This window comes from Anopheles coluzzii, chromosome X (assembly GCF_943734685.1).
Source record: "Anopheles coluzzii chromosome X, AcolN3, whole genome shotgun sequence".
NCBI classification, from domain to species: Eukaryota; Metazoa; Arthropoda; class Insecta; order Diptera; family Culicidae; genus Anopheles; species Anopheles coluzzii.
The window spans coordinates 4,581,923-4,604,116 of NC_064669.1; the positions used below are offsets into that span (position 1 = coordinate 4,581,923).

Below are 22,194 nucleotides of genomic sequence, written 5' to 3' on the forward strand. Positions count from 1 at the left end.
TTTCCGGTATTGGTAGCGGTAATGAAATTTGAGCCCACCCAAGGCGCGCGCGCGCGTTCGCCACCCCCTCACATGTGAATGTCGTTGTACCGCTCGAAGTGCGTACGATGGTCGATCAGCATCAGATCGTGGTGGTAGGTGTGGGGCGGCGAGGATGCCGCCGGATGCAGCCCGCTGTTGCTCACGATGCTGCCGGTGAGCTTTTCCTCCTCCTTCGCCAGGTAGCTGTCCGCGATGTCCCGGTCCAGCCCGGTGTACGTGAACGTCTTCTCCAGGTCGGAGTCGGACTTGCGGCGTGGCCGCTGCTCCAGCTCGCCCGCCTGTTGCTGCTGCCGCTCGTGCTGGTTCATGCGCATCGTGGAGCGCTTCCGGTTGGCGCGGCTGATCTGCGCCTCCATCAGGGCGCTCTCCGGGTACGGCTGGTACTGGGGTACGCCCGGCGGCATCAGCCCGTTCGGGTACATCATCGGCGAGTTGCCCGGGGACGTCTGCACCGGCGGGTACATCGGCATCATCGGTGGGAGCTGGTGGATGAGAGAGGGAGAGGAATCGTATAGCACAACCGTGTACCGAGCAGGCCCCGCCAGATGTCTTACCCCATTGCCCGCTCCCGCCGGCACCAGCATTACGCGCTGCGACGTGCCGGTACTGTAGTTGTCCCCGCGGTGCTTCTCGCCGTACATCGAACCGTAGCTGCGCTTCAGCATCGTCTGGTACATCATGTCCTTCACGCCCGGCTCGACGTGCAGCGAGTTGATGTAGTCCTCCACCTTCTGCTGCGTCATGAACGCTTGCGAATTGCTGTGCATTACATTGTCCATCATCTGCAGCTTTTGTGTCGGTCTGCAAATGGGGGTGGGGAAGTAAAAAAAAATGTATTTAAATTCAAGAACAGATTGCACACTTTCTAACGGCCAAGCGGGAAGGGACGTTTGAAACGTTGAGACGCTTTGAGGAGCGATCAATAGAGGGCACTGTCACAGCTTTACAGCATGACAGCTTGTCCGTGCGGTAGGTGCTGAGTGACGGCAGATGGTTTGTTGTTTCGCACTTATAATACGAGCTATACAGCCAAAAGAAGCCGCAACATCAATTTCATCAATTATTTTTTGAATAGTTGCAACGACAGGATCACAAAAGCATTGCAATGGCAATCAACTAGAGTTAAAAATTTCAAATATAAAAAAACAAAAAAAGGTTAAAAAGTAATGAAAGATCAGAACCAATCGCAAAAGTAATAAAAAGCACTGATTTTGTGTACCTAATGAAACTGGATCAAGGGACAGTTGATCATTAGAATTTTACCGCAGTTTTTGGGCTTCACGATTTATTGTGAATTTATTTTCACCCATTGTGTGTGAATTTAATTTGATGTTGGTGGCTCTCTATCGGGAAAGGTCATAACGTAACGGTTTTTATTCAAATCGAAACTCCTTTATCGTATTTATTTAAATAATTATTTTTTTTTAATAATAATTAAAAAAACAGGTTCATAAAAAATAAAAAAAAAAAAAATTACGGCGTTCAAAAGCCGTAAAATGCCTTCTAAGCGCCTTCAACAGTCGTTCAACAGTAGCAGGGAATGTATCAAAATAGAGGAAAAAAAACACAAAATGAAAAATGGATTTTCTTCCCACACATTTGGTCCGGCCATTGCCCACTGTGCGCATAGTGAGCAGCTCACGTCACGTCCCGCTCGCTCAGCGACAATCATCTCACCCGTAGTGAGCTCGCCCGAATGAGCAACACATTCACGCAGCAGCCCGTTTGACAGCTCCGATCGAAGCAGACAGCGAGCTTGTGTGTGTGCGTACGACAGAAAGAGAGAGGAAACCACAACCAAGTGACAGTGGGGCCAGCAGCAGGAGACAAGTGCGACAAACGACACACGGCGGTGAAGAGAAAAAAAGCGACACACACACACGCACGCACACAAGAAAACAGTGGAACAAAAACATGAACAGCTAATCTTTTCGCAAACATAGCAGCAGCAGCAGCAGCAGTGACCAGAGTGCAGCGGAAGTGAACCCGGAAAAAAGCGCTGAAGCGGAGCGGAAGTGGAGGTGGTCACCGAGACGGCCTCCGGTTTAATTGCGATGGGCCAAACGGTGCTGGGTGCGGATTAGTGGCGTTTGCATACATGTCCGCCGCAGCCATAAACCGGGCGCTGAGCGAGGAAGAGTGGTAAAGGCAGGCGAAAGGGAGCCTTGACCATTTGGCGTTCGATCAGAGGGTGGTGTGACCAAGTGTGTGTGTGTGTGTGTATTGGGAGGAAAAGCCTCCCAGACAATCCATCGCTTTGATAAGGGGTAAGTGTTTCCCACTGCGGCGAGTTTTGCACAAGCATATGCGGCAAACACGCACACACATACACGCTCATACACAAACACATACTAAATAGTGAATGTTTTTCTCGCCCCCCCCCCCCATTCCACCCTCTCCAAGCCATACGGCACAGAAGGAAAACATACGCTGCAACGAGGACCGGGCAGCTTTTCTTGAGAGTCCGTTGTAGCCGGAGGTTAAACGCTTCGCCGTCAAGCTGGAGATGTTCAATCGCATCAAGAACAGGGTGCTCACCGTGGTGGCCCCTGACCAGCCGGCCCTACCGGCCGGCCCCGGGCACCAAGCGTACGGCGGTGGGGGCACCGCCGGCAGCCGCACCGGCAGCGCCAACAGAGACTACGATGCAGCCGGTGGCGGCGGCGGCGGCGGCAAGCGGCTGCCGAAAAAGTTCCAGTACGCGCGGCCCCCCTTCCTGCAGCTGCTGACGTACGACGAGCTGAAGGCGAGCGCGGACCACAACGTGCGGCCGATCATCGTGCCGCGCGACATCTCGCTGCTGCCGTGGAGCACCGGGTACGCGGAGTGCGTCAACTCGGGCAAGTCGAAGTGGAACGAGGACCAGGCCGCGTTCCACCGGCAGGTGCTGTCGCACCCGTCCCGCCAGTACCACGACCTGCCGTACACGTACTTCGGCATCTACGACGGGCACGCGGGGTACGGGGCGGCCCTGGCCGCCGCCAACCAGTTCCACTACATCCTGCACGAGAAGCTGGTGGACGTGATCGATCTGCTGATGCCGCGGGTCGAGGGCGACGGTGGCGGGCTGGCGCTGCACGCGACCCTGCCCCACCCGAGCCTGTTCCACAAGCAGGTGTCGAAGGACGAGCTGATCGTGGGGGCGCTCGAGGCCGCGTTCGCCGATATGGACGCGGTGCTGGCGGAGGACCGGGACAAGTATCGGAATGCGGGCGGGTGTACCGCGCTGGTGGCACTGTTCATACTCGGCAAGCTGTTCGTCGCGAATGCGGGCGACTCGCGCGGCGTGCTGTGCAAGCGGGTGCGGCGCCGAAAGCTGCTGCCGGTGTACCATCGCGCCGAGCGCAACGGGACGGGCGAGAAGGAGGAGGAGGAGGAGGAGGAGAAGGAGGAGAAGGGCGAGGGAGGCGAGGACGAGTACGAGGTGGTGGCGGAACCGTGCTCGTTCGACCACACGCCCGACACGGAGCGGCCGCGGCTGCTGACGGTCGGCAAGCACAATCCGGCCCTGCTCGGCGGCGAGTACATCGCGATGGAGTACGCGAAGAAGCCGACGACGAAGGATCTGGGCGCCCGCATCCTCTACCGGCAGGGCGCGATGAAGGGCTGGACGTACAAGACGCTCACCGCGACCGATCTGAAGATACCGCTGATCACGGGCGTGGGCAAGCGGAGCCGCCTGCTCGGCACGATCGGGGTGACGCGCGGGTTCGGCGACCACGATCTGAAGGCGCTCGGGAGCAACCTGCCGATCAAGCCGTTCCTGAGCGCGCACCCGGACGTGGTGTGCTTCGACCTGGCGCAGGTGCGCAGCGAGCCGGCGGACGAGAACAGCGACGGCGAGTACGGCATCCTGGTGATGGCGACCGACGGGCTGTGGGACGTGAGCGAGTCGCAGCAGGTGGCGAACACGGTGTTCGGCACGCTCAAGCGCTTCCCGGCCGAGCGCCACCGGTACACGATGGTCGCGCAGGAGCTGGTGGCGCGGTCGCGGGGCCGCGCGAACGAATCGGGCCACTGGCGGCTGTCGGATTCGCGGGCCGCCGCAACGGTGGACGACATCTCGGTGATCGTGATACCGGTGCACCAGTACTACCAGGAGTACCGGGCGTGGACGCAGACGGTGGCCGCCCGCAACCGTGTGCGCAGCGCGGCGGCCAAGGAGGTGGCGGCCGTGCCGGAGGCGGCCGTCGCGCGCGAGCAGCCGGGTGCGCCCGGGGCCGATCTCAGCTCCGAGTCGTCCGAGTCGGAGCCGCCCGAGGAGGCGCAGGAGGCGGAAAACAATCTCAACACGATCAATGTGCCGCCGGCGGCCGGCAAACCGTCGGCACCGTTGGGGCTCGCCGATGCGCTGCCGGCCAAGTAGGCGAATGGGGTAAGCAGCCGGGCGCAAACAACCCTTCCCCCCCATAAATGGCAAAAGCAAACAGAGAGAGAGAGAGAGAGAGAGAGAGAGAGAGAGAGAGAGAGAGAGAGAGAGAGAGAGAGAGAGAGAGAGAGAGAGAGAGAGAGAGAGAGAGAGAGAGAGAGATGGCGAGAGTGGGCGCGCTCAAACGAAGAATACAATAATCGTTATAATCGTAGGATTTGTAAGTTAAAAGCAGAAGAAGACGAGGCAAACGCACGCAAACGTGCGCTATATTCCACTGTGTGCTGTAGCAGGCTAGAAACAAAAAACGGGACAGCAGCAAACGTCCACATACATATATTATCTTAAACTAAAAACACGCAAACACCTTTATCCTATGCGCGCTAAGCGTTCACGGTGAGCGCGACCAGTATGTAGCATATTTAAAAGAAGAAGAAGAAGAAGATGATGAAGCAGAGAGGCAACACTCAAGTATTGGATTGCGCCGGAAGCGGCAGGCCCGGGGCACCCTAGAGCAATTGTGTAGAGTTTAAATGAAGAGAGAAAAAAGCCCCACTTCCTCCACGGCGATAGGTTTGCAAGGATCTATCTCGGTTCATCCACAGCAATCTTAAAACGCTCTAGAGCAGAGGCAACACACCCACACACACCTCCTTCTTTTGGTGTGGAGGTAGCACGTAGGACCGATAATTATTGTCACATATATGCTCCATTTGCAACAACAGGCAAGAACAAAAAAAAATGAAAATGAAGAAACTAGCAGAGGCTTACGAGAGGCTCTCGGCTTCGGTGCGCGGGTGTCGCAGAAGCAGGAGGGTTATGGGTACAGCAACTTACCTGGAGCAGAGCTTAAGGGCGGAGTAGTAGACGGAGAAGACGCTGATCAGAAAGTGGACGGCGAGCGCGACCAGCAGCCCCGTACCGGCTGTGACGGCGCCCCAGATGAGCTGTAGGCGCGATGAGCATTCCCCGGTGAATTACAAAGTGAGATGTGCAGTGATGATGGAAGAGAGATCAAGAGAGAGAGAGAGAGAGAGAGAGAGGGAGAGAAATAGAAAACAGAAAGGGAGTTATCAAATGTATTCGCTCACTTTTCCTAAATTAAAAAGAAGATTTCTTTTGACTAAGATTTTTGGGCTAGGCCTTTTCCTTCTTTTTTTTCTGTCACTTCAGGACCGAAGTCCAATGTTCCAAGTAGTTCAAGTCCACATGTCGATAGTGGCCCAACCCTGTTCAAGATGTCTATGTCTACGCTAATCTCTGTACGTTGGGTTGCATTCAAAATCTTTTTTTACCATTATTTAGGCTCTATCCTTGTATATTTCAATGTTTTGGAATCAGTCATCTTTATAGTACGTTTCTTCGTAGGCTATATCTGTATCAATAACTTCCTGGTATTCTGGAAGACTCCGAAACACCGATTTCTTCAATGATTTCAACGGTTCTCAATTGCCCTGTTACGTTCGATTACGGTTACAGCCAGCTCTGGATACGAATTCGTGAACCCAGTATTGTAGTGGAGTTCCTCAATCAGGACGATAGGAACTATATTTTGAACTTAGTAGATTCCGTCCGAACAATCGGAATCAAATTAACCTAGTTTCGTCCCTTATCTTGTAACATCTTTCCAACTCTACACCATTGGGCCTATTCCAGTTCCAGTTCCGACGCCTACCTGATGCCCACTACCTTGTCCATGATTTTCTTCCGGATCCAAACTCTGTGTTAGGCTTTATATTTGAACTGGCTCAAACATCTTGCCAGGATGTAGTTCCACTTATGATTTCTTTGCTTTTGTACCAATATCTGATAGCCCAATTGCTATTTCCGGTATTTTTCTCTACCTCTCACAGTCTGAGGTCTTGTGAATACTTCGATCAGGCGTCTTTGGTGATTCTTCGACTACTTCAACTACTACTAAGAACTGCTGCTCTTCTAGCTCCCTAAAATCCTCCAGGTTTTGTTACCTCTCAAAAGAGGTATTCTTTTGATATCTCCAGAAGATACCAGAGTTTGACTTACCTCATCCTGCTGGGCCAGATTCGCATCCCGAACCGCCCCGATACCGGTCAGCGCCAGCCCGAGCGTGCTGGACGCGACGCAGATCAGGTTCACCGCCAGGAAGCCCGTCTTGGCCATCTTCACGTTCATCAGACCGAGCGAACCGGCAATGCCGGCGATCGCACCGCACCACAGGCCCGTGCCGGCCATCGCCAGCGAGGCGTTGCGCGCGATCACGAGCCCCCCGAGTGCGGCCAGCGTTACGCTGAGCAGCAGCTGGATCAGCCCGAGCACCACCGTAGACGGGAGCCGCTTGCGCTTGGCCGCACCGCCCGGCGTGTAGAGCAGGTTGGCCAGCGAGGCACTGACCTGGGGTGCATTTTTGGTTGGAGGTACATCCTGCGGTGCGTTGCCCCGCTGGCTCTGTCGGATTTTGGCTTGCTTGTCCATTTTACTGCCGGTGCGTACCGGGCGCCCTGTGCCTTCCATTGCCGGCGGTTTGCCCGCTGTGACACCGCCATCGGTTCCACCATTCGGGCTGTCGGGCTGATTGCTTACGGGCGGGTCCGGCAGCTTGAGCGTTTGGTCGCCGGCCGGCTGCAGATCCTTGCCGTGCGGGGTGCAGTAGAAGTGGCCCGAATCCGGATACCCGTCGTGCTTGGAGATGATCGATATCTGCGAGTCGGTGAGACTGTTCTTCACGTTGTTCGGGTTGACGTTGTCGAAGACGGCCCGGGTCGAGGACAGCAGCTCGTCCCGCCGGTCGTCATCCATCGTGTCGCCCGCCTCCAGCCGGTCCACCAGCGACACGCTCGTGTTCATCTCGTCTATCTCCTTGCGGATCTCTCGCTCCAGCTGCTCCATGCTGCACGGGCCTGCGGCAGTCTGTCTGGGATGGTTCAGCTTTTGACCGGATCTGTCCGTGTGCGTACGCCGGATGACCGATCACCATGAAGGCTGCAACAACAAGATACGCACAAAGAGGAGCATTAAACTAAGGGGCTTGGTTAGTGGGCATTAGGTTAGCTGTTGAAGAATAACATTACTGAGGTTTAGGGATGGGAAAAATGTTGTTTTTATCGGAGTCCCAGCTAGCTCAGAATTCGATTCCGGAAATCTGGAATCGATTCTGAATAGTAGATCCGGAATCAGCTTCCAAAATCAATTCCGGAATAGTACAACCGCAATCAGTTTCTACAGTAATTCTCATGGAGACTCCAGCACTGACTCTGATACGGAAACTTTTAATGTCAATTCCGGAACTAATCCTGATTCCGCAGCGAATTCCTATCCCGGATCCAATTCTGATTCCGAATCTGGAAACGGAATCGAAGCCGACATCGGAATCGTCTCCAAAATCAAATTCGATTCCAGAATCGAAATCGGGTCCAGAATCTGAGCTCCCACCACCACTGAGGATCATTTGTTCATTTGTTTTCGATCCCTGAAGATCCCTTTGTACTTCCGATGTTCCAAGATAACGTGTAAAATATTTTGGAACATCAGAAGTCGTCGGTTTTAAAACATGAAATTTGTCAGGTTGATGAAGGTTGAATGTTTGATCTGATGTCCCTCAGCAAGCTCGATAAGATAGATGCTACAGGCCAAGATGTAGGATGTAGGCACTCTGACAAATGTAGTCATTTGATGCTAGTGCCTAGTCATCTTTCATAGACCTATCATCTACAAAGTGGTCCAAGGCACAGGTGACAGGACGCACTCAGATTGATAGTACAATACACATTTCTGCAGTTTTTGCAAATATCTTGAGCAGATCTCAAGCTAGGCTCAAAACGTTAATACCGTTCGATAGAGAATCTAACCTTCCGTTGAGGAGGGTCCCGAAATAGATCATTACATTGGCAAGAGGCTTTTCTGGTACACAATAAAAGCTAATCTCAATTTTGGAATCGAAACGAGACAAGAGGATTTGTTAAGTACCGTCTATCTCCGCGTTTGGACGTAAAAAAAAAACACACACACACACACTCCACAAGAAGCATTATGTAGCGTGTAGCATCAAATCAAATGCATTGCTGCCATCCGTTACTCTACATCGTTAGTCCTATGGAAAAGCCCAATTTCATGGCAATCGTTTCGAAAAACTTTGAAAACCCTCCGAAACGTAACGGACGCGTTTCATAACACAGCTAGAGAGAGAGAGAGAGAGAGCGAGAGAGAGTGAGACAGGGGCTCATAAAATATTAATGCCATTCCAATCGGCTGCATATCGACGCGCACATTATGAGCCCTTGCCGGGGAGGAGTTTTTTTCTCTGTTCATTCAATCCCCCCCCCGCAATAACCGAAACTCAAATCGAAACACGCCTTTTCAACACTTTAGCACACTTCACAGTGGCCGGAAAATGGAAACTTTATTTGGAAAGCGATGTGCCCTCCCTCCTCCGCTGCCTGGGCACCTCACACCTAGGGCAACGGTTTTTTTTCTGTCCCCATCGAAAAAAGAAACCATCGCCTGAAATCGGGTTTTCTTCCAGTTTTCATCGATTCGATCACTACTAACCGGGGGTCCGATGGCATTTGCACTGAAAAGGGATTGATTTTCTTTCCCTTGCCCCCGATTTTTTTTGGGCGGGAGGGGGGTGGGGGGGTGAGGGATGTGTGTGTATGGCGATTTCCCTATTGAGAAGGAGGGGTTGTGAGAGGAGCGCATCGAATCGAATCCGCCTCACGTTACATGATGTTCGAAATCTCCAAAAAAAAGTTGGGGTAACGGGATTGCGTAACCGCCAACCGCGTCACTATCGATAAGCGACGAGGTGGTTTTTGATGGTTCAGGTTTTTGCTTGTTCGGGTCTCTTCCTCCGCCTCTTCTGCTGCCACATGGAAAGCAGAAAAGCGCTTCATTTCTCACCTCGAATTTCTACTTCCGTGGTTCCGTTCGCGGGGCCCCCCTGCGGATTGTGGGGTGCGATCTACCCGTATTGTAGTTTCGGGCGTTCGGGAGAGGAGTGATGCGTGATGCCGCAGCCGGAAGATCCCAACCGAATAAGCCGCACACACACACACACACACACAAATAGAAAGAAAAACAAAATTAACGCACCAATGTAATGGAAAGTTTGGAAAGCTACGATTTTCGTGCCGTTTGGCTTTTGGTTTTGCTGCCATCCAATGCTGGCTGGCAGCTTGGCCGCCCGTTTGTTTGCTCTGCTCGGCGTCAGCTCCCGAAGCGAAATTGGGACGCCTCGAGGGAAAGGGAAAGGGCAACAAAAAAAAAAAAATAGGGAAAAACAAATCATTTACTCGCCCTCGCCCCATTCCAGGCAAACACTGGGAAATTGAAAGAAAACGAGCACTTGAAACAACAGCAAAGAGAGAAAGAAAAAAACCCGTTGTCACAGTTGGCCGTCATTTTGGAAAGGGTGGTGGGAGGGGGAAAGTGTCATTTGCCGTAGCCCAACATTCCCATCGGCGGCAATGGGGGCTGGTGCGATGCCGTGCGTCCCCGACCTAAGCATCGTTTTTGTTGTTTTTTTTTTAGTTTGGTTCGTGCGGGTGCGGAGGGATGGGTGTCATATTTTGTGGGACAACAACAATGCAACCATCCACCACTTCCCCCCCACGCTGCGTGAAAGTGGCCCATCGCCCCCCCCTCCTCCCACAGATGCCCCGAAAGTGCAGTGCCGATTGCACGTGCGGGTTGCGTTCTGGTCGATTTGGTCGGTTACGGTAGGCCCCCACACTCGCATGATACTTCCTTTCCGAACGCGAAGCTGGCGGGCGTGCGCCACCGGTTTGCCCTCGAAACTTTACACCGTGTGTGTGTGTGTGGGGGGGTCTGTGTCGAAAGATTAGCGAAACCACAAGAAGGGTTTTTGTGCCAACGCCAACGCACACGACGCTCGCCAGCCACACCGCAGACGGGGAGTGGTCGTAGGGGAGGGGGAGAGGGAGGTTGCAGCCAAAGAATCGAACCGCACAGGAGAAGGAGAAGGGAGGGTGGGGGGGGGAGTGTTAGAAAGGAAGGAGAAATCGTGCGATTGGCCACTTGGGATCAGAATGTGCAATGTGGTCAAGATGGAAAACTGTTGCGGAAAGTTGGTTTCCGATTGTGAGAGTCCGATTAATTGCCACACACGTGCCGCGTGATTAGTTTCGCCCAGGAATGTGCCAAACACACACACACACACACACACACACACACACACTGGTGTTGAGAAATTGTGGCTGGCGAGCTGGCCGGTGCGGGCGCAGTTCAATTGGCTTCATATTATGCTTCAGCGCCACGGCAGTTTGGAGCATAGGCCCTTTCCGGCCACCGCAAATCGTTTGTTTATCTGCCGATCGGCGGGGCAAACTTGGGCAATGCGCGAGCGCGAAATCGGTGCGGTGATACAACCGGTGTGCGGCGACTACGCAATTCACGCTGTGCTTCGCTCCGCCTCCGAAATACCTTGCCGGCGTGCAAGGTGCGCTCTAGAAGCTCTGGAGCTTGTTAAGCTCGCGATAGCCGGGACCTGATGTGAGCTGTCTAACCCGTAAGGGGTAGCACTTAATTTGGCCAGTATGTAGCTTGTGCGGTTTACATTTGAAAGTTGCAGAAGCAGGTTGAAAAACCTCTCGGAAATCTTTTGCAGAAAGCTGCTATAAAGGGACGTTAAGAGGTATATAAGAATATAATAAAATCTTGGGATGTTGATGAACAGATTCAAATGTACTGTGCAAAACGGGCAGAACATTTGCAGGCTCGCATGTTACAGATTTTTGGAGAACTCTGGAGAGAACTCACGGGTTGTGAAATTCTAGGAAATGTTTGATTGGCAGGCAATTAGCATGCAGAACTCAACGTATAACCAACCAGAGCAGCTTTTCAGGTTGCACGGTTCATCACTAACTCTTGGAGAACTGATCCGTGAGCTAGATCTTGATACAATTTCTACCGTAATGCTACGTCTCTTTCATTATGTGAGCATCTTCATTCCGTAGAATCTTGTAGGCATAGGTAATGCAGGACCCAAAACGGAGCTAAAAGCGTTTTCATATGAAAGTATCTAGAAATGGCGACACTATGGACGGAGCTTAGAGGTAAAATGTTTTGAAGATTAATCGGGACCTAAGCGGAATTCTAAGTATTTAAGGTCTTTTCAAGAATATCAAGAAACGAAAGAGAAATTTAAGGTATACGGAACGTTAATCGTTTTTGGAGAATTCTGGCGAGACCTCACGGGTTGTTGAATGCCACCAATATCTTATTGGTGGAATGTTCACGTGAGCCCTGCAGAACTCAGCATATAATCATCCAGAGCAGCTTTTAAGGCTTCACAGTACCACAAAGACTCTTGGAGATCTTCCCGAGCTCTAGACCATGGCACAATTTCTACCGTATCTATCTTTAAATGAGCTTCAGCATTCTGTATGATCATTTTCAAACGTAATGCAGGGCCCAAAACCAAAGCTTGAAATGTTTAAAAATGAAAGTTCCTTAACTTCGTCGCAGCATTGACCAAACTCTAGAGATTGGAGGTAAAATATTTTGAAGAATAATGGTGAACTTAGATTTTAAGGTCTATTCAAGAATATGAAAAAAATGAAGAGATAATTCAAGTAAACAGAGGTTGACTCAAGATTCGTTCAGAAATGTTCCAAGATAGACCAGTTCCAAGACTCGTGGATTAACTAGGTGATGTTTCTAGAATTATAGAATCAGGGTCAGTGTCTCCTCAAGTATGTGTCAGCAAGCGTTACCCTAATCCAACACTTTCTGACATAGATCCACATGGAGAGATAAAACGTTTTGGGAGTGGCGTGTGTTAGTCTTGCCACTGCCCACCTGGAATGCTTATTCAAAGCGTGCCGTTACGATTGCTACACCTGCTCGACCTGTCACAGATTAAGTCGAGCCGGGCTGCGTGGTTAGTGCGTGGTGCATTCACGACTGCAAACAAACAATAAAAAAAACGCAACCACACAGGCAATTTGGATATTGCTTTTCTTGCTTTTCTCTCTGTCTCTCTCTCGCTCTGCCCCAAACACTTCCCAAAAAGCTGAGGTTCGTGCCGGCCAGGGTACTATTATTTAATTCCTTTCCATTTTTATTACAAAAGCCACACGGCTATTTACGTAAAAGTAAAAACAACCATTTGGACCGTACGGTTGACCGCTGCACGATTGCGATAACCGGTTCATGCTTCGCGTTTTGTTGTTTTTTTTTTGTTTTTGTTCATTCGAATCGCTTTAATCCACCCTCTGGGTGGGTCTGGTCGGGACACCTCGTGCGACCTAAACATGCAGGCAAGTGTGACCTCCTCGGTGGCTCCTCGCCCCTGCGCGCTTTTTTTTATGTAAAAAGGAGGAGAATGGAAGCCCAAATACACACGCGCGTACGGGACGATTAATAAACATAAAAAAAAACAAAACAAAAAAAATACACTTTCATTTTCTACAAATTAAGCGAGCCCTGTTACAGCACATCACTGATAGTGTGAATTTTTAATAATAATTTTTTAAGGGTAATTTCTGATTTTGTTTTTTTTTTTGATGATTTTGTAACGAATTTTTGTATCGATTATGGTACCCTTACTGTCCGCAGTTTGCCCTCAGTGCAGCGCACGATTTATTGAGGCATTTTTTTGTGCCCGTCCAATAAACGGTACCGCGTCACCTGTTCGTGGATGGAATTTGCACAAATGGACAAGGCGACGAACCTCGGCCGATGGATATTGATGGCCAGTAAAGGCTAGCGCGGTAAGTGGCAGTGGAGAGAGGGAGAGAGCACACAGCAAGGGAAAATGACAAAGCAAGCGTGCGGATGTGGAAGCCCAGGGTGAGGGTGAAGGAGTTGAGTTGAGAAGATTTACGATTCGCGGACCTGGCGGGCTACAACGGCCACAACTTTCTTCGAATCGCTTTCGATTTAAGACGCGCGTCCGCAGCAACCGGGGGAGATGCGAACGATCGATAGATAAGTAATGGAGGAGCAGCAACAAAAAAGGAGGAAGAAGAAGGAAAAAAAGAAGGAAGAAAAGGAAGGAAGCGTAACCGAGCGAGGGAATCACGGGCGGCCAAAGAGAGGGAAGAAATGTGCGGCGAGAATGTGATAGCAAATAACGAGCGGGGGAAAGTTGTATTTATTTTATGCGGTTTGTTTTCGTCGTGCATTTCGTCGTCGTCGTCGTTGTTGTTGTTGTGATGGTGGTGTGTTTTTTTTTTCCTGTTCGCCCGCAGCCAGTTCCTTTTTTCGTAATCGAAACGAAAGCGAAACCCAATCAAGCCCGATTGCAAACCGGCCTGTGTGGCTGCCCTGTGCACGTTTGATGAGCGATTGATTGCTGCCGGCTAGGGGGAAAAAAAACCTTTTTGTTGCTCAGCCAAATGTACAACGCTTCCAACTTGATAAGTTGTTTATGGTGGTAAAGATTTATATCGCACTAAATTTACAGCAGCCACAAAACAACAACCGCGTTGTGTACGAATGTGGTCTCCAATTGCTCGCTCTTGCTTGCTTGCACGGCATAGTCAAATTGATAAGAGCACCATACATCAAACGCAACCATAAAGCGGCTTTGTTCGATTCCCAAACTTTCTTCTGTGTTTATTACTTTAAAACATTGTTTTCCCTGCTTGTTTTCTTCCCTAGCGGATTTGGATGGACCTGTTATTGCTAGAAATGATTGAAATGTTCTCACTTACCTCAATAAAACTGTGTATTGCTCACTTTTTACTCCAATAATTCCGTTCGCGTTTGCTGCTTCTGCCGAATTTGCAGGAAACCCCGATTTGGAAAGAAGAAGGGGAAAGCACACACAATAAAAACCAAAATCACAAAACTTGATATTTTCTTCCAAGTTGGATGTAATTATTATGATGCTGCTGGTGAGGGTGAGAGTGAGAGGCTGCATTTTGGTTGATTTGAAGAAACAAGGTTCGTTGCTTGCAGAGATGGCCACACATCGGTGTGGTGTTGTTGCTGTTGTTGTTTGATCGATGTTGTTTGGAAGTTATTACTTGGGAGGGGGGGGGGGGAGGAGACGAGTGCGCCGTTTCTTCCCATCTCCAATTTTTGCACGACCCTTCCCTCCCTACCCCCGCCCCTTCCTCGCAAAACAATTGCTTCCTTAGCGAGCGGAAGGGGACGGAACTGTGCGGAACAGTTGCAATTGCAGTTTGCGGATGCTGCGCGCCACAGATTGGCCCGGCGGTGGTACCGGAAGCGCTCGCAGCACGGCGAAACAGACGGGCGGAAAATTAACGAGCTTTAATGAGTGTCTGAAGGTATGGGGGAAGAGAAAAAGAGCGAGAGAGAGAGAGAGAGAGCAGGCAGGCAGGGAGGCAGAAAAAGCGAGATAAACCGCGGCTGTCTGACGACAGGGGGAAGAGGAAGGTTAATCTTAGAAAGAGAAACTATGCTAATAAACAGTTGCTCCAATCAGCGGCGAAATTCATCCGGCGAAATAAACCTCTTGGTGGTGCTGCCGGGTTTGATCAGGTTTTATTGGAGTTTTTTGGAAACCAAAAAAAAAAGCAAAAGTTTCGTAAAGCAATGGAGAGATGCCTGTGACTTTGCCTGCCTATTTAGCTGAGGGCTATGGCTATGTTTAGAGTGCAAAAAGCTACGACGTAAAAAAAAACAAAAACAAAAACAATAGCCCACTGTAAATTAATGCACTTCCTGTGACCTTTCCGACGGTCAAGACTTTTTGGGAAGGTTCGTCGCTTATGCGGTTCACGCCAAAACAAATAAATCTTTTCCAGCCTGAAGCGAGCCTGTGAACCGTCCTGTCGTGAGGAAGGGGAGAGTTTGTATGCCTTGCGGAATGAGCAGAGAAGGTCGAAATCGACTAGGAAAAGCATCAACTATTCCAAACGCGTGATCTTTTGCACATCCAACTCCCAAAACCGACACATGCACGCTCTCTGTGCCAAAAAAAAAAAAAAAAAAACCAGACACACAAACACCTGAAACATCAATCCCTCCCAACCGCAGGGAACACTCTCGAAGCACACACGCACTCGGCTCGGAAGATTGTTTTCCCCAGTCCCGTCGCTTTGCCGGACGAGTTCGTCGCTTGGGGATGGTTTCGTTTTTTTTGTTGTTTTTTTTTTGCCACCACGCATTTGGACATTGCAATCAAATCACACGCACCGCCGTTCCCTTTCGCTTTCGCTTTCGCACACAGCCACCGGATCTTCACACACACACACACACAGGCACACAAATGAGAAAACGGGACAAACATTCGTTATACATACAGGCAAACCATAAACAACAAAACCGAGCCACAGGGGGAGCCTATATGGAATGCCAAATGGGAGACGCGCCGATGGAAGAATGCAGTGTCCGATGCAAGATGCACTTCCGGGAGCGATGTGAATGGTTGAGATGTGTTGTTTTTCTCTCTACCATCCCCGTTTTTGCTGTCCGGGTCCGAGCAGACGGTTGTTTTGTTTTGTTGCAGCCGCACACCCCAGCAGCACATCCGGTTCGAAGGACCGAAACTAGCACGTGTTTGTTTTGGTGCTGACGACCGTGTGTGAGCTGACGGTGCGCAATTACAAATGACAAACAAATCGCGACCGAACTCACCTTTCTCTTGCTGCTCGGTACCTTTACGACCGTGTTTGCACCGAAAATTGCCCTTTTTTACCAATAGAATGGGAATCGTCTCCCCCTTGCGTACGCTGTAAAGTGCCGAGACGGCGACGACAACGCGCGCAAATCTTTCACTTCCTTCGCCCGAACGACACATACACACACGACACGACCGTTTCGTAGCGCGGCACACTGGAAACTAATTCCGCGCTGCGGCCGTTTTTTTCCGGGCCACCTTACCCAGTGGCGCAAGAGAAAACCGTACCGACAAAACACCCCGCTCACCTGAAACGGCGCGCGCGAGCGAACACATGGAAGGGAGGCCCGCGGTGCCGCGGTGGTGCTGAAGGTTAGTTAGGGGAGCGCGCGCGGGTGCGCGCTTCGTAGGTTCGAGCCCGGTTCGCACGCACACACCAGCCAAGAGCGTTTTGCTCGCCGTCTTTTGGTGTGTATCCCACTCCCTATCTCTCTCTCTCTCTCTCTCTCTCTCTCTTTCTCTCTCTCTCTCTCTCTCTCTCTCTCTCTCTCTCTCTCTCGCTCTCTCTCTCTCTCTCTCTCTTTCTCTCTGTGGTGTGCGGAGACTCTTCAGAGAGATGGGGGGGGGTTTCTCTCCGGTTTTCATCTTTGGCCAAGATTCACGACAGTACTGGCAGCTTGCATGTTGCAATCCCACTCGAGTGCTGCTGGGCCCGGGTATGCAAGGCGACCTTGCACCGGGTGATCGGGTAAAAATATGTCTTCTTGATTTATTTTTATTGCGCTCTAGCCTAGCTAATGCGAGGCATTTTTTTTTTGCATCATACGTTCTAGAAGATCTTACACATAATTAAGGCTTAGCGCAAGGCGCAAATAATGAGAAAAATAGAAAGAAAACGCTCCCATTCTAGCTGCTCGAACAAACAAACAAACGATTTCAGCATGTAAGCGACGAACCCCCTGCATATTTCAAAAATGCTTTCTTTTCATTTTTCCATCATTACAACAGTCCCTCAAACAAAAGCTTTGCACACAAAATACTGCTTCAGTTTTTGTTTTGTTTTGTTTAAGGTTGAAATACATTGTTACGAAATTCGTGCTCCCTTACCAGTGCGCTTTGAAGGATCAAATCAATGAGGTTTCAATTGAAAAATTAAATTTCCTTCATCGTTTGTGGCAAGATGATTCTTCTTGCCACCCTCTGTCACCTACAGCGATAGTTTGCAAACCAATGAAGTTATACGAGTAAGCGACGAACCTTCTAAATTTTTGAAAATACACCAAATTTTGGTGCGCCAAATTCAAATCCTGCCCCCTGCAAACCATCTCGCACGGTGCGTGCAGCGGTATTGGTGCGTAAAGCGGAGGGGTGTTTCCAAAAAGGCGAGATACAATTCACACCGTTCAAAATCCCGCCGGATCGATGGCGAGCCCGCTGAAGGGCATACCCATTTCGACCACCTCAGCATAACAGCATCATCAATGGTTAAGGTCGGCTAGATGCCGTTTCCTCCGGTACCGTCGACTTCTTTTCTTTTTTGATTGGCTAAAAATCCCTCTCCCTTTCCCTGCTCCGGCTCTGGGCACCGTTCCATCCGAGTTATGTACGCTGCACTGCTGACGCCGTTTATCCGTGCGCTATCGGTTCGCTCAATCAACGCAACGCTCGCTACTAACGGTAGGGAAACAAAACGCTTCTTTCACTGGAGTGCGTTCAAGTGCATCCGAGAGATATGCACAATCACCACACAGGTAGGAGGTTAGTTTGCAGCGAGGGGGGATGGGGTGGGGGGGGGGGGGAGGTGGGCATTGGAAGCTACCCCCGGAACCTTTTGTCCCTGATACGCCGCGCCGCTTTTACCTCGTTACGCGCACGCGGCAAAAGGGTCAACTAACGCTATTCTCGTCGGTCGCCGCCCCCGTTGGAAAGGGTGAAAATTTTTGGATATTTATCAATGTTGTTGTTTCATTCATAAGCATTTGAAATGGCTGTCAATTGCACGTTAACGCTCCCATCGGGTGCCAATGTCGCTGATTTTGTGTGCTGCGCACGTATCGGCTTATTTTCTTTACATTATTTTAAGGCGAATAGAAAAAGTAGGGAGCGAGTGAGGTTGAGGGAGGGAGCGTGTGGAAGCAGAAAATATGCCAAGTACGGTAAGCCCTTAAAGCTCGCCTCCACATACACTGGACGCTTGCGAAGCGTTTGTCACTGTGTAGAGAGTAGAGGAAAAGAAAACGAAAGACTCCAAGCGACAAGCGACGAACCTTTTCATTTTTGCTTCTCTCACAGGCAGAAGAAAGGAAAGGGCGCGGTGGAGAGGAAAAAAAACAAAATCACGTTGCCAACTGACAAATCCGGTACGGCCATATGCGGAGGGGAAGAGCACACAAACACACACACACACACACGCAACATTGTAATGCAAAATACGGGGAGAAAATGCGTGCCATTGCGTGGCACGATCGCGTCACCAGAATAGGGCTTGCGTGATCGTTTTGGCTGGCACTTTGCCGTTTCGAGAGCAATCCGCACACTTCCGCGAAGGCAGAAAGTTTCGCACCGGGCGAGCGTCTTGCCACGCGTTGCGATACACCTCACACGCGGGTTCGAAAACCATATCCCAGAGACGTACGCAGAAATAAAAGAAAAAGCATCATCATAAAGCCGAGCAAAGGTAAGTTGATGATGACGGAACTGGTTCATCGCGGAGGTTCATCTTCGCTGCGGTGCCCGCTGATTGTGCTGTTGTGCGCTTCACGTGGGCCACTACGTTACGATCCGTAATTAGAGCGCCTTCATTAGCACCCTGCTGAGACTCCCGACGCCACACGAACACGAAACGTCGCGAGCCCCTTCTTCACGACCCCTTCTTTCCACCCAGAGAGGGCAGAGTTTCAAGGTATGTTAATTGTTTCCAAAAGCATCGTACTACACGCTCAAAACCGCCAAAGAAGCTCTAGAACAAAGGCAGCAGCATCACACACACACGAATCTTTGGGTCTTCTGCGATGCGTTCGCCCGCGGCCTTCGCTAGCTCCGTTCTGTAGCCCGGTTCGCCTGCTACCTTTGACCCGGTTTCGTTGCATAAAGAGCACCCGGCGGCGATGCGCAAAAGGGGGGGAGAAGAAGCACTTGCCGCACACGCTTGGGAAAGGTCATGAGCGTCCCTTCCGGGTCGGGGGTTCGCCCAATATGTGCAATTGTGTCGTATGAGATAAACGTGCGTGAAGTAAGATAATAAAGCAAGTGTAGCAAAATAGAGCAAGAGAGTGAGAGAGAGAGCGAGAGAGAGAGAGAGAGAGAGAGAGAGAGAGCGAGAGAGAGAGAGAGAGGCAATACCACATTCTCCAAACCGGCTGTTAGCGTAAAAAGATCACGTTACCACCCCTGTTGGCAAGGGATGCAGCGATGCTCGCTTTACTTTCTAGCCGTTGCTCCGCACAACGCTGTGAACGTTCGTTATCGTCACTGTCGGTCCGAGTGGAATCGCACACATACACAAACATTTCCTCTTTGATGGGACTTGCCGTCCGTGGCGGAGCGGTTGAAAAGATGCACTTCCGTGCACTGCGCAAGCACGAGCGATAGCGAACGCGGAGCGGATGCAGCGGCCAGCTCTGTGTGCGGCTACGATAAACCCCGCGCAAACGGGGGCAATGGGTGGCTAGCGTACAGCAAGAACGGTTCGGGGCAGAAAGTGTTCGCCTCGCCACTGCCCCGCCGAAAGCCGAACCGAGCGGAGAAAGTGGTGGCGAACGTGCGCGTTTCGCTTTTTCTTTCCATTTTTGGAGTGCCAATTTGGTGCGCATTGGGTGGGTCAGCTGTTGCCGCGCGCGCGCTCGTGACACTGGTTTCGCGCGCATTTGCATACACGCCTTCGCTGGTCTTTCTCTTTCGCCGCTCCTGATCCGGCAGCAGCAGGAAGTGCCTCCCCAAAACGAGCGTCTGACGGCTGACCGTTCGTCGGCGCTTCTTTTTTTTCCCCCATGTTTGGTTTGAAGTGAGGGGAAACCGAAAGAGCTCCAAAATGCGGCGAAAGAAAGTTCCAACGAGATGGACACCCTGCTTCTCCAACGCAGTTTACATTTGTTTGAAAGACAGAGAGAGAGAGAGAGAGAGAGAGAGAGAGAGAGAGAGAGAGAGAGAGGCGGAAAGAGCTGGACGCGAAGAGGAAATCTTCACTCACATGCAGCGTATCGCGAAGCAGCCTCCTCGTAACTCCGATGGCGAGGCTAAGAGAACCTCCGTGGGAGGAGTGTGTTGTGTTATGTATCCGTCTGCATCCTCGCTCTCGCTATCGCCGCAATGCTGTAATCGTTGTGGAGGCTGTGTCGCGAGCGATAGGCAACCGAAGCAAGCAAGCGATTACGTCGAAGAAAAAGAAAAAAAAAGGGTTTTTGCTACACTGCGCAACAACCAGTTGCCGCTGGAAGAAAGTCCAGCCGCACACCATGCTCCGACTGTATTGTTAAAAGGCTCCCGTTGGTGAATTTCTGCTGTTACTTAGGTCAAACAACCAAAAGCTCGATAATCGCATGCTCTTGTTGGGGGTTTAACGCAGCAAACTCGTCGGTGCCTGCGTGGCGCTATTGCAAAGCGGTCGGGCTTGCACGCGTGAAGACTTGAGTTCGAATCTAGGGGGTGTTGTCTCCTGGTTATACAAGTCACCACCATTTTAGGACTTATGCACATTCAATCATACAAAATAAATGACACGAAATGACGGGGTGATGAGCTCTTTGGATCGCACCGACGACTCCGATTCGACTTCCGGCTATTGTTAGCCCGACTCTGACTCCGGCAAAATCCGAACCACTAGTTCCGCCCGGAGTCGCCCAGAGTCGTTCGGAGTAGGAGAGTCGTCCAGAGTCGCCCGAAGTCGTCCGGAATCTTCTGGAGTCGTTTGGTGTCGTTTGGAGTTGGAGTCATCCGGAGTCGTCCAGAATCGTGTTTGAAGTTGTTTGTAGTCGGACTCGCCCCGAGTCATTCGGAGTCGTCCACTGTCGATCGGAGTCGGGCGGAGTCAACTGGGCCGTCCTTTGTAATGTGCTTGCGACCAGGCATTTCATTTCGTTGTGTTATTTTGTCTTTTACTTTGGGCGTGAACTTGGTATACAGGCCATTGTTTCGAAGGTCGATTCGAGCCGACTTCGGAAGACTTAGACTTTAATTGATTTCGGATGACTCCGAATGACTCCGCACGACTCCTAACGACTCTGGACGACTAGGTCTGCCAGCTACTTCGGACGTCTCCGGATGACTCCGGACGACTCCGGATAACTCCGAACTTCTCTAGCCGACTCCAAATGACTCCGGGCAACTCCGAACGACTCTGGACGACTACGTCTGCAGGCTGTTCCGGACGACTCCGGATGACTCCGGACGACTCCAGATGACTCCAGATGACTCCAGAAGACTCCGAACGACTCTGGACGACTACGTCTCCAGGCTACTCCGGACAACTCCGGATGACTCTGAATGACTCCAGACGATTCCGGATGACTCCGGACGACTCTGGACGACTCCAGACGACTCCGAACAACTCCAGCCGACTCCATATGACCCCGTATGACTCCGGACGACTCCAGATGTTTCCGGATGACTCCGAATGGCTCCGAACGACTCTGGACGACTACGTCTCCAGGCTACTCCGGACAACTCCGGATGACTCTGAATGACTCCAGACGATTCCGGATTACTCCGGACGACTCTGGACGACTCCAGACGACTCCGAACGACTCCAGCTGACTCCATATGACCCCGGATGACTCCGGACGACTCCAGATGTTTCCGGATGACTCCGTATGACTCCGAACGACTCTGGACGACTACGTCTCCAGGCTACTCCGGACAACTCCGGATGACTCTGAATGACTCCGGACGACTCTGGATGTTTCCGGATGACTCTGGATGACTCCGGACGACACCGGATGACTCCGAAAGACTTCGGATAATGCTGTACAGACCTACCTTCGGGAGTTATCGGAGTCGGATCGGAGGCAGCTCCGAATTTTCGTCAACGTTACCCATCACTAGAACCCTCACAATAATTATATCACGGGTTCGCCGTCTACACACCGTGTCTTTCCGGTTTTCTTTGGGGATAGCGCAATTAAACCTTTTCTCAAACTCTTCGCTTAATCTTTTGGTCTTTCGCTCTCCGTCTCCCAGTGCAGAAAGGATGAAAAGTGAAAGTATTTAGACCCTACTTTCCCCTCCACCCCATCACACTCTGCAGCACACATTTGTC

General features: G+C 51.1%; 3 protein-coding genes across 8 annotated transcripts in view; 2 read left to right on the plus strand and 1 right to left on the minus strand.

The window, feature by feature from the left end:
• Positions 1-4,579, plus strand: part of LOC120949719 (protein phosphatase 1H) — a 118,891-nt gene extending 114,312 nt beyond the window's left edge. The window contains exons 2-3 of one of the 2 annotated variants that reach the window (XM_049609720.1): positions 2,206-2,309; positions 2,446-4,579. In XM_049609720.1, the coding sequence (XP_049465677.1) occupies positions 2,549-4,408 (1,860 nt within the window). In that variant the 5' untranslated portion in view covers positions 2,206-2,309; positions 2,446-2,548 and the 3' untranslated portion in view covers positions 4,409-4,579. Of the gene's footprint in view, positions 1-1,598; positions 2,310-2,445 lie in introns of those variants that run through there. The other variant, XM_040367201.2, reaches the window with a different exon arrangement.
• LOC120959623 (serine protease HTRA2, mitochondrial) overlaps positions 1-22,194 on the plus strand; it is a 377,171-nt gene that overhangs the window by 87,174 nt on the left and 267,803 nt on the right. The gene's annotated exons all lie outside the window — the stretch shown is intronic.
• On the minus strand, positions 2-16,549 carry LOC120949728 (uncharacterized). Of its 5 annotated transcripts, none has more exons than XM_049609773.1 (7): positions 15,959-16,549; positions 14,065-14,125; positions 9,287-9,347; positions 6,434-7,369; positions 5,249-5,358; positions 597-843; positions 2-524 (listed from the first exon to the last, which is right to left on the minus strand). In XM_049609773.1, the coding sequence occupies exons 4-7, from the start codon at positions 7,274-7,276 to the stop codon at positions 69-71; spliced, it is 1,656 nt and encodes a 551-aa protein (XP_049465730.1). In that variant the 5' UTR covers positions 7,277-7,369; positions 9,287-9,347; positions 14,065-14,125; positions 15,959-16,549; the 3' UTR covers positions 2-68. The 5 variants fall into 5 exon arrangements, with proteins under 5 accessions (XP_049465730.1, XP_049465728.1, XP_040223172.2 ...); XM_049609771.1 differs by having other exon boundaries at positions 14,065-14,241; XM_040367238.2 differs by lacking the exon at positions 9,287-9,347.